The 12,538-nt window shown below is 41.5% G+C and overlaps 1 protein-coding gene across 3 annotated transcripts in view; it reads right to left on the minus strand.

Annotated features, from left to right (window-relative positions):
* Positions 1-12,043, minus strand: part of ADAM22 (ADAM metallopeptidase domain 22) — a 232,614-nt gene extending 220,571 nt beyond the window's left edge. For all 3 annotated transcript variants that reach the window (XM_024755073.1, XM_024755072.1, XM_024755071.1), the window contains exons 1-2: positions 11,823-12,043; positions 11,208-11,365 (exon numbers count right to left, since the gene is read on the minus strand). In XM_024755073.1, coding sequence (XP_024610841.1) covers positions 11,208-11,365; positions 11,823-11,907 — 243 coding nt within the window. In that variant the 5' untranslated portion in view covers positions 11,908-12,043. The remainder of the gene's footprint in view (positions 1-11,207; positions 11,366-11,822) is intronic.
* Positions 12,044-12,538: the final 495 nt, after the last annotated feature.

The following is a 12,538-nucleotide window of genomic DNA, read 5'->3' on the forward strand; positions in this document are numbered from 1 at the left end:
AGCTAAACAAGCTGTATACTTTTGTAACACATAAGAACGATTTTCCTGTCCTGCATCAAAACTTCCATTACCTTCAAAGGTGTTTAAGTTTCTATCATAGTCAATAAAACTCTTTCTAAGAAATGATGGCTTGATTACTTAACACAATGGTAAATTTGTTAATGTATCTGTAAAAAAAAATTTCCCATTCTTCTTCTTAAACACTTCCCTAAAGTTTTCTTGAAAAGCACATCAAAGTACTCCTAACTATTGCTAAACTGCAGGTGATACCAAACTAATCTTGAAAATAACCCACTATTTATAACAAATGGACACTGACACCAAAATTATCCATCTCAATAAGAACAAATTTTCCAAACTCCCACTTACAAACACTCTTCCATTATTAACATACATTTTTTTTTAAACACGTACCACATGCCATGTAAAATGAGCTTGTTGCCCATTTTGCACAAGCTAAGTGTGATTTTTCAGAGCATCAGCTGTCACATGAGTTAGGAAATCAATCTTTATGTAAGTGTCATCTCCTGATCCAGGGCAGGCACAGTCTGCAATCTGAACTACGTTAGTGGGGAAAACAGCGGGCCCCTGAAAGCCCCCTCCCACTAGCCTGCAGAGCCTTAGACAAGACCAGTGAAGAAAGAATATGATCTTGGGGGAGGAAGGAAGGAGGGAAAATAAGGAATAAAGAAGAAGAATAGGAAGGAGGAGAAGAAGAGGAGGAAGAGGAGGCAGAGAAGAGAATGAAGTGGAGGAAGAGGGAGTGGGACAGGAGTAGGGGGGCAGAAGGAGGAGAAAGTGGTCCCTCCCTCTGAACCAAACACTTAAAGCTCCTGAGGGCGTGGAAACAATCCCAAGGGCCATTAGAGCGAGTCTGGCTAAAACACACACGGTTCTCTTTAAAAACACGAGACCTGAGTCAAGAGTGGAGCCAATCCCTGAAACCTCAATGGGCTGAGATCAAAAACTCAGAAAGTTTCTCAGAATTTTTCAGGTTACTCTCTCTAGTTGAGCCAGGAGGATACTGGACTGAGCTGGCACAGTGGACCCAGTGGACCCTCTCCAGACCTGATTTTTTTTTTTTTTACTTCCCTGACCCTCGCCTTCCACTACCCTTTTACCCATAGCCTGCTCCTGCCCCATGGCCTGATGACCCAAGATTACTCTTCTGCAAACTGCTACGACTCCAGCCTACCCTAGGTTAATACTACCCTGCATAACCTTGACTGCTATGGATCCACAGCTAGGTTCCAGGCCAGACTCCTGACAGGATAGTCCAAAGGCATTAAAAATCCACCAGGGAATTCATGGACACCAGGTCTATGAAGTGGCAGCTCTCTGTGCAGCATCCTGCTATCTAATCCAAAAAAAGAGAAACCACTGAGAGCAAAGCTTGAGCTCTGACCAGGAGTAGCAACTGGTGTGTACCAGCCTGACCCCAAAATCCTCACCTCACTAGAGGAGGAAATGAAGGCAATTTCTCCCAAAGAGCCTTGCTTAAAAGGCAAATTAAAAAAAAAATACATAAGAATAGAAATTGACCAGCTAGAGGCATGATTCAGTGCCAAACAGAATAAGAGGTCGAAGAAAACTGTCAACCGGTTCTACTGCCTTGGGTAGAAAATTTTAAAACGACTTGCAAAATGTGAGCTCTTGAGGTCTAGCTTCAGGGAAGTATCATCGATTTCCCATCTTCAAAGACTCATCTAATGTTCCTTACTTGGGACAAAAAAAAAAAAAAAAAAATGCAGCAAAAGGGCAACTACTGCTAAGTGCTAAAATCCCCTCATACAAAATTGATTTTTAAAAAGGAGAATAAAAATGTTGATTTATCCTTACAGATGAATATGATTCTGAAACATCGTTTCAATACAAACAACAAATAGATTGTGAGACAGGATGGGGCAGGGGGAGGGAAGGATTAAAGCTCCTTACTCTTTCTCTGTCTAGCTTTAGAACTGCTGATATTTCTGAATCATGGTACAACATTTAAAATTTTATCTTCAAACTCAAGTTACATATAATACTCTGCTCTAGGGAAAACAGATTTCTGTCTTAAAAGCAACTCAGAAGGTAAAATCAAAAAGTAAAGGACACTGGGCTTCCCTGGTGGTGCAGTGGCTGAGAGTCCGCCTGCCGATGCAGGGGACGCGGGTTTGTGCCCCGGTCCGGGAGGATCCCACATGCCGCGGAGCGGCTGGGCCCGTGAGCCCTGGCCGCTGAGCCTGCACGTCCAGAGCCTGTGCTCCGCAAAGGGAGAGGCCACAACAGTGAGAAGCCCGTGTACCGCAAAAAAAAAAGTAAAGGACACCTAGAAGTTTAAAATCAGTTTTTCTATATGATGTTTTCATATTTTTTAAAATACAGCATATTGAACTCCATTTCTGTGTCAAATAATTGTAATTATCAAAGGGGTTGTAAATTCAATATTTGAAAAGACTAAAATTATTCATGCATTTATTCATATGGAGCCCAACCTTATTCCAAAAAAGATTTCAGCTTGTTTTATGTGGACAATTACAAGATAAAATAAAATTTTTAAGTAGATGAGGAACCCAGGGGAGACGGAAAACTCTTTAATTCAATAAATATTTATTAAGCACCAACTCTGTGCAGTGGAGATGTGTGGTGACGGAACAGACACGATCACTATTCTCATGTAGTTTACCGTCCAGTGATGGCATACTGAAAGAAGGACAATAAACAAGTCAATCGTTAAAAAGAATGTCAGGGGCTTCCCTGGTGGCGCAGTGGTTGAGAGTCCGCCTGCCGATGCAGGTGACACGGGTTCGTAAAAAAAAAAAAAAAAGAATGTCAAGTGCTAGGAAGAAAAAAGACTAATGGTGACAAGGAGGGGAGTGGAACGGGAATACTTTAGAAAAGTGGACAGAGAAAACCTGTTGAGATCACTTTTTTTTAAGCCTAATATTAATTTAGTCTAACGTGCGCTTGAAAACGTGCACAGTTATGACTTCCCAGATTGATAAATTATCACTAGTTGAGAGAGATTTCAGATGACTTTTGCATTGAAATAGGGATGATGAGAAGGAACAGGACAATGAGCTAGTAATGAAGCTGCTATGAAAACTTATGCTGGGACTTCCGCTTTGGAGGAGGACACAATTCGCCTTGAAACTTTTGGCATCCAAGTCAAGGAAGGAAACACAGTTACAAGATAGATCTCTCCTCTTGGTCATGCTGAGACACCATGTGTAATGTTCTCCAAGACTTCAATGAATAATGTAACTGGTTTCTCAGGAATATTTCTTACAATGTCCTTCAAAATATCCTTTAGAAAAGCCTGGAAGGTGATTGAAGAGGTCAGGGAAGTGACTGAGAAAACTGATACCAATTCAGATACCAAACTCCCTTGTGACTAACTGAAATCCAAGGAGATTTAAGAAAAAATATCTTAAACCTTGAGAATACAAAGAGTTCCTAGACCCTGGGTACAAACTGGAATCCCCGGAGAGACTTTTTAAAATACTCCCACCCCAGAATGCACTATGGAGGAATAGATGATAATTCTCCATAAATAGTTTCTGTTAAGTGAATTTCTGGCAGATTAAACTCCAACAAGTATTCAGAGTGCAGATGTTCTCTGCTGCCATTTAGAAGATTCAGATATTTCCATGTGGTTAAAAGAATATCTGAGGTAGAGGTAGAAATTATACCCATTTCTAGAAATGAAGACATATAACAAGTGTGAAACAGGACATCAATTCACCCCTGAATGAAGCTAGTGAGGGAGGAGACCAGGGCAGGGCCAAGAGTTTCAGAGAAATGTTAGGTCTGTTCCAATACATAGATGACACAGTAACCACATGTTAAATAAGAAAGATTACAAGAGGCTTATTTTATGTGGATCTCTAACATTTTCTTTGAGAACTCTTAACCCAATTCTACTACTTGTCAGTTGTATGACCTTGGGCTGGTTAATTAGCTTCCTTAAGCCTCAGTTTCCTCATCTATAAAATGGGTATAATAATATCTACCCCATAATGCGAGATAACACATGTAAATCGCTCAGCACAGTGTCTAACACATGGTAAATATTCAGTAAGTATTAATTCTTATTTTCAACTCTTTCCCTCAATATTTGCTTTCTAATTCTTTTATTACCAAAGTAAACACATCCAGCTAGATGTTCACAGAAGCTATCATTTTGGTTATTATTATTACATATGTCTTTGACCTGAATGCTTTGACATCTGGGACTCTAGAGCTACTTGTTCTATGAAGACACAAAAGATATTTTGTATCTTTTCATTTGGAGAAGGATACGCAAACATGGATTCCTTTTTAACATTTCATGTTTCTGCTTTATGAAACTTAAAGCAGAAGAAGAGCATGTATAATTTTGGTACTGACAACTGGATCCTGAAATCTTTGATTTACGAAGAAAGATTATAACAATCAATGTTCACATGCAGTTCCAAAACAAAACACACATCCTTTGAGAGGTGTTTCTAACCTTTTAAATGTTAAATATCTTTATATATTCCATTCTCATTCTCAAGGTAGTAGAAATGAAGCATTCCTACTGTGTTCCGCAAGCTTCTTCACTACTATACAACTTTTAAAAACATTTTCAAGTGCTGCAAGAAATATATAGTTCCAATGGGACAGATGTAAGACATCTTTTACCCCCAGTGCCATTGAAAGATATCTAAGGAAATGTTGGTGACCTCCTGTGCTAAGGCTAGGTTAGCCTAGTGCTTCAGCACATAGGCAGTGCAGTGGAGCTGAAGTGTCTGGGTTCAAATACCCTCTCTGCTACCTACCAGCTTTGTGATTTTGCAGCTAAATATTACCTGTCACGTGATTCTTGTGAGGATGTAATGAGACTGTACAGATCAAAAGTACTCAGAAAACTGTTCAGCACATAAAAAGTAACCACATGAGTTACCGTTTATTAAATATTATTAAATATTTTAGTGTATACTATAACATGCTAACACTATTATAAGTATTTCTCTTTTCCTGGTTTTCTCTTTCCTTCCTTCTTCTTGCCATTCTCCTCAAGGTCTCTTCCTCTTCTTCTGCCCTCCCCCACTCTTTTTAATAACATCCTTTTTCCCTTTGGGGCTTATGCATAATCCTCAATGACAAATGTGGCAATATCTGGGCCCCACTGGAGTTATAGAGTACTACTAACCCTATATGACAAGAAAGCAGACCTCCCTCCATGTACTTTTAGAAGGGGCTTTAATCATTAAAAATGATAGAACACTTGGCATTCTTTGAAATAAGAGGAAAGCAATAAAACTTAAGGACAATTTGTATCATCCCATAAGCTTTTAGAGTCATTCATAGTTTTCCATGTGTAGCTGTAAAGAAGCAATGAAAGACAAGATTCTTCTGTGCACGGAATGCATGGTAAAACCACTGGGCAGAATTTCAAAGATGCCCAAAAGAAATATATACAAATTGGGATCTCATAGACTAAAAGCAAGATGTAAGGAAAACTACAATTCTAAATTTTATTTTCCTTTAACTATTTAACTGTAAGAGAAGGTTGACAGGAGAATAAAAATGTGCTGGGAAATGTCTCCTTCCTATTTATGTCAGTGGAACAAAGTTTTGATTGGTGGCAAACTTTATCAATATTGAGCTACTTAGGTTTAACAAATGCACATTAAGGAAAAAAGAAGATGTTTGTGCTATCCTTGCAAAATACTTCTAAAGCTGTAATTCCTAGGAGTCCTTTTCCGCCAGGGAAGCAGTACTGCAGACAACTTATGGTTAAGCTGACTCAGTGCTCCCAAGTGAAACAACCCAATTTTAAGTACAGCTCATCCATGCTTAGGCATATGGATAATTATATTCATAAGAACAGAGCACAGGCACTTCCCTGGTGGCACAGTGGTTAAGAATCTGCCTGCTGAAGCAGGGGACATGGGTTCAAGCCCTGGTCCAGGAAGATCCTACAGGCTGCAGAGCAACTAAGCCCATGCACAACAACTACTGAGCCTGCGCTCTAGAGCCCGTGAACCACAACTACTGAGCCTGTGTGCCACAACTACTGAAGCCCCCCGCCTAGAGCCCATGCTCTGCAACAAAAGCCACCGCGATGAGAAGCCCACGCACTGCAACAAAGAGCAGCCCCCGCTCGCCGCAACTAGAGAAAAGCCTGCGCACAGCAACGAAGACCCAACGCAGCCAAAAATTAATTAATTAATTATTTTAAAAACGAATGGAGCACAGCTACTGCTTGCCATCCTGCGACCATCTTGCATTTCCCCATTCACTACTGATTATCAAAACTATAATAAATGGTAGATCTATGTTCTTGGCACTTGACTACTTGAGAAGCTTACAACACTTTCCAGGGAATGAGATAGAAAACTAAGTACCCCCTCTATTCACCGGCAATAAAGACTTCTGACAAAAAGAAATTCTGCTACTTGTAGAGAAAAGCAATTACTGGCTGCAAAACAAATTATTGAAAATGTATGGGGTGACCACACAGCAAAGTAAACCACCAAATAACCTCTGATGCTACAGTAAAACTATCATGCCTGGCTAGCAAAGAAGGAGTAACCATTAAGGTGCTCATCCTTAGAAACAGAAATTATGTGATCATCAGTATCAAACCAACAGTAGGACTCAGTAGGTGATATCTTGCCCACACGGGTGTCCAATTAAAAATATATTTTATCCTATTATCGGCAACATACAATTTTTTCAGCACAAAACATTTCAAGCCAGAGGAAAGGAAGACTGAAATACTTTGAATAGTCTAGTTCTGAGTGCTATTTTACAGGGCTGAAATTACTTCAGACTAGGCAGACGATCTTTAGGACAACAAGGTTACCCACAATCAAATATAATTTCTTTGACTACCATTTCTAGACCTTCATGGCACAATAAGCTTTCAGTATGGGCTGATCATCTGATTCAGGATAAAAATAAAGTATGCGTTCAAGTAACTGGCCAGATAGTACAGAAATCTTTTACAATATGGACTCATACAAACAGAATGATTATTTCACACCAATCAAACTGCCAGTATTTCCACAGAAAATATTAAAATTTTTTCCAAAAATATAACTGTGCAGTTCCATTTAGTGATGAAAACTGAAGTAAGGACACATTAAAAGTAAAATTAAGGTGTCTTATACCATCACAGTTCTTGTGAGCTTTCTGAAACATTAAGTAAAACATTGCTGGTTTCCTTACTCTAGGTTAATGGCTCTATCTTACCTGGTGAGAAGTGCTTCTTGAACGAGATTAGATGACTTATAACATTTCTTCCATCTCTACAACTGTTAAGATGCCACTTACGTAAATTCGAGTAATTTGTAACTTCTGGGAATGTGTTAAATTCAGGTAATTAGGGCACCATTTTGCATTAAGGCAATGTCATAAAATTTCTAAACAGTGCTCAAGCAGCCTGGGGGAGTTAATGTTATTTAACAAAAACTCATATAGTGCTTACAGAATATGCAGCACTGTTCTAAGTGCTTTATAAATATTAACTCATTTATACTAAGCAGCTCAGTATACTTAGTAACTAAGTTCTTACAAGCTTAATGAGTATGTGAATTGGCATTTAACAATGAATTAACGTGAACAACCACTTTCACTCAGCCTTTGAAATTAAGATAATTCATTTCTAGGACTTCCCTGGTGGCACAGTGGTTAAGAATCTGCCTGCCAATTCAGGGGACATGGGTTCGATCCCTGGTCTGGGAAGATCCCACATGCCGTGGAGCAACTAAGCACCCGCGCCACAACTACTAAGCCTGTGCTCTAGAGCCCGCAAGCCACAACTACTGAGCCCGCGTGCCACAACTACTGAAGCCCACACGCCTATAGCCTGTGCTCTGCAATGAGAAGCCACCACAATGAGAAGCCCATGCACCGCAATGAAGAGTAGCCCCCGCTTGCCGCAACTAGAGAAAGCACACGCACAACAACGAAGACCCAATGCAGCAAAACAAAAAGATTATTCATTTCTAACAATTAGGGTTATTCCACGACAACATGAATCTGGTCAGTAACTCTCCTTACTGAAATCCTTGAATCGCTTTCAGGACAAGTCCAAATTCCTCAGCAAGTCATGAAGGTGCTGCAGCATCTATTTTCTGGTTTCCTGTTTTGTTTCATCTGTCCCTTAAATCCTAACTATTTGCAGTTTAAAATGTGTCTTGATGTCACATGCCCATGTACCTCCTGCCCCTTCTGTTTGATATGCCCACCCCTTCCCTTTAATTTGGCCACTTCCTACTCACCCTCAAAACACAGCTCAGGTAACACCTCTCTCTGAGAGCCCTGACTGCTCATGTGTGTTAAGCACTGTCTTCTCTCTTCCACAGCTCTCTGTGATCACCTCCAGAAAATCACACACAAGTACAGAGTGTAATTGCCTATCCACTCATCCATCTTCCTACCTGTCTGTAAATTCCTTAAAGGCTAGAACTGGGTCTTTTATCTCTTAATCCCCAGGGTCTTGCAAAAAATTGGTACACAGTATGAGCTCAAGTATATAAATGTCTTTTTAATAAACAAATAAACAAATCAATATATACCTTTGTGAGCTGATAGAAAAACATCCTAATTTTTTTTCTGAAGTAGAAAGGAAGTTGCTAAACATATTTATGAGTATAAATTATGTCTATTTTAATCATCAAAGAAATAACAAGGTCCATACAGAATTAACTTATGTTTTGGGGTTCAATGACAGCTCTCAACGAAACAAGAAATGACAAATTGCAGGACCACTCCTTAGTTTCCTAACTGTAGGAAGTGTTGGCTTATGACAACTAAGTCTTTACAACTCTAACTGCCAGATTCAGTCCTACTAGTCAGTAATCACTAACTGTAGTTGAGGAGCATGGTAAACTGCTACAGCTCCCAGGTGATCCAGGCATCCAACCAGATGCACTATGTATACCTCACCATGTGAGATAATTGCTTGTCATAATTACTTTGATGATAAGACAGGATCTTCACTGTCATTTCTGACTTGAATGAATAATCTACTCACACTGTTTAACCTAAATCCTACCGATTCATTCACACCTCACCAAAAGCCAGAGTCATTCTTCTCAATAGTGAGGTTTATTCTTATAGGAAGTAGAAGAAGCTGCACAGGCCCCAAGTATCTTCTGCCCCAAGTAGAGAGGCCTAGGAACCAAAAAATCTACAGAAGTGGTATTTCAGAAATGGGGAGAAAAAGGAGGACTGACCAGTGCCTGTTGTCCAAGAGTGGTGGTCTTTACCAACACAGAGAAGGGCAGAGGGTACCTAAAGACATCACCAGCATGAGACAGAGACTCCAGAGTTTAGAGGTGCAATCCTGCAGCATTTTCTGCATCTCTACTTTCTTCCTCTCTGAGAAACTCCTTCTGACTTGTTTTAAAGCACTGTCTATATCAGTAAAAATTCAGATTGTGAAAGAGTCTACTGGATAAAAGACCCCACATCTTCAATGAATAAATTGCATGGAAAAAAGCAAGGAAATGGAGGGGGAAACCATGCATTAAAGAGACTTTAAAAAAAAACCTAATTGCAGTTTATAGACATTATCTGGGTCCCGGATCAAACAAACTTAAATATACATATAATATTTATATATCTATTTTATATATTTACATATATTTAACACATTTATATATTTAATACATATTAGCTATGACAATATCATGGTTACATTTTCTAAAAAATCTTCATCTTTTAGAGGTGCATAGTGAAATTTTATAACTGAAATGATATGATTTGCTTCAAAATAATACAGAAAGGGAGAAAAAATAGGTAGGATGTAGATAAAACGAGATTGGCTATGAGATGCTAATGGTTGAAGCTGGGAGTCCATTATAATAGTCTGTCTACTTTTGTGTGTGTGTTTGAAATTTTTTATAATCAAAAGTTGTAACTGAGCATGAGAATATTCCTCTACAGAAATAATTCTAATGTATTGAAAAATAAGACAGTGTCCTATGCTTTTTCAGTCTTACTATGGAAAAAAGTCAAAATGGAAAAGGCTAATTCAAACATTAATTCAAATAAGTAAATAAAATTCAAATAAAAAATAAATAAAATAGGTATTTACCAAACAATTCAAATGATGGGATTCTTCATTAATGCTTGGCATATTAGATTTTCTACTATATTAATGTAACTAATGGATATTACTATAGCCCTTTAAATTAATTTCTATCTCGTTAAAATGTTAACAGTACTAAGTACTTGGCTACAAATACAGATTTAAGTAGTATTTTTCTATTTTTACTTATTTTACACTTACAGATAAATTACTGAGTATCACAACATCAAGATACATCTTAAAGTATTAAGAATATATTTATACATGTGAAAATGTTCAGCCTGCCTTTGCTTCAGTGAAGTGTGCAAAATTTTCAACTACATGAACAAGTTCTACCTTAATATGTACTTACAGGTGGGTGAACTGGTTGCCAGGTTGATACATGTAAATACAAAAAATGCTTACATAGCCCCCAAATATTTCCTTAAATTAACCAGTAAATTCAAAATAATTTTCAAGTATATCTGTGGATGTGTGATATTGACCTAAATATGGGTAAACGGCAGTTAGATTTTTATTTAAAAACATACTTTATAAATGCCCAATAAGCAACAGGGCCCTAATTACACCCACAGGACTGTTACCAATGAAGAAAGGGGGGAGCCGGACACCTTTTCTGGAAGGTGGAGGTGAATGGGTACATCTCTGATGTCCACAAATTGAGTGAGCTGAGAACGTTGCAGTTCAGCTTAATTTTAAGGTTTGAGTTTAGTTAGGGATGTCTAGGCTTGTTTTTCCAATTTTCCTACAGTACCAATCTTGGCTTAAATCACATAAAGTCTTCTCTTTGAAAATTAAAACCACCACAACAACAATAATGATGATGCAAATCCTGCTCAAATATTATATCCCTTCTTGCCTATGCATGGCTTTTGCCTGGCAGAGGTGAGAGGGTCTCTGCCCTTTCGCTCAGGTTGCCACACAACTGGAGGCAACCCGCACAGACTCCTCTCCAGCAAAGCCCCCGGCCTGTGGCTCTTTTGGGGTTTGTTGCCCCTTTCTCTTCTTTTTTGCACAGGGAGCGCCACGCATGACTCGCATTAGAATTGCACTGGTTTCACCCAAGACATTGCATCTCCAGGGCAACGGAGAGCAAACGCGGGGTCGGGGTGGGCCGGGCCGCGCGGAGGACCACCCCCAGCACCACGCCTCTCACCTGCCCGCCGCCGGGGTCGCCCCGCACCCGCGTATCGAGCGCGTCGTGCCCAGTTTCGTCTTCGCCCGAGCTGTAGATGAGCCGGAGTGGCACGATGCTCTGGCGCTCCAAGAAGCGGTTTTCTTCCCTCCTCTCCAGCTCCGTCAACGAGGCGTCTCCTCCAGGCAGGAAAGGGGGAAGGAGGAATTGGGGAGAAAAGGCGAAAATAATTACCCTGACCCACAATCGTCCATCCTGCGGTCCAACGTCTCCCTTATGAAGATCCCACCTCCCCCTCCCTCCCGGACCCCATCTGGTAAGGATGCAGAGACACAAGACGCAGAGCCTTGGACCAGCTAATCTGAGAGCATCCAGGATCGGGGCCCAGAAGCAGAGCACCCCTCTCCCATCCTCCGTATTCCTCTTTTACTTCAGAAGAAAAACAGGCATTTGACCTAAAGCTTCTAATGCATCCACACCGTATTTTTGCTTCACTTCTCTCCACCCTTCTAAAAAAACAAAAAAATCTCCCTGCGCACTCGGGAAATGGAGATGCCTCTTTACAAATGCGCTTGAGGGCTGCAAAGATGCCCGGAAAATGGTACGTCCTGGAGCCACAGAGGGCGGCGAACTTACCTGCCCGGCCGCAGCCCGCCGGGGGACAGGTCCCCAGGGCGCAGAGCAGCAAGAAGGGCACGGATACAGCCGCCGCCGCCTGCATGGTGCAGCCGTCAGCCCTCCTCGCCCGAGACGCTCAGCTCCTCATGCCCGGGCAGCCGCGTCCGGGTCCCGCGCCCCGCAGCCCCGGCTCGCCTGGGCCGCCCCCTCCCAGCCCCTGCCGGTGTTGCGGCGACCGCGGCGCTGCAGCCTCCACCGCGGCGCTGCCTCAGTGCTGCATTGTGCTCCGCGGGCGCTTCCGCTGGCGGGGGGAGCGAGCGAGTGCTGCATTGGGCGGTTGGCTGTAGCTAAGTGGTTTCTAGCGCCACCCACCTCATCCCCTGGCAGAGGTTCCGGAGGGCGACGAGAGCTCGGCGGGGAGCGAGCGCCGGGTGCACTTTCCTCCGTGCGCGGGCAGGGGCGCGCGCACGAGAGTCAGCTGGGAAATGTAGTTCTCTCTCCACTTCCCGCTCATCTCCAAGACGGCGCGGACTGTCGCGACCTCGTGAGCACAGGGTCATTTACAAACTGGACACGGGAGGGCGGAAAAGGTCGAAAGAAAGAAAGGTCATCCATGGCAAGGCCTCCGGGCACCAAGCATGCCCGAATGCGCCGACGCGGGAGCCGGGATTCAGGCACTGCGTCGCCAAAGAACTGTAATAATGTTTCCTGCAGATTTAGTAGTTAATTTAAAT

Source organism: Neophocaena asiaeorientalis, unplaced genomic scaffold (genome assembly GCF_003031525.2).
Source record: "Neophocaena asiaeorientalis asiaeorientalis breed wild unplaced genomic scaffold, Neophocaena_asiaeorientalis_V1.1 scaffold36, whole genome shotgun sequence".
Lineage (NCBI taxonomy): Eukaryota > Metazoa > Chordata > Mammalia > Artiodactyla > Phocoenidae > Neophocaena > Neophocaena asiaeorientalis.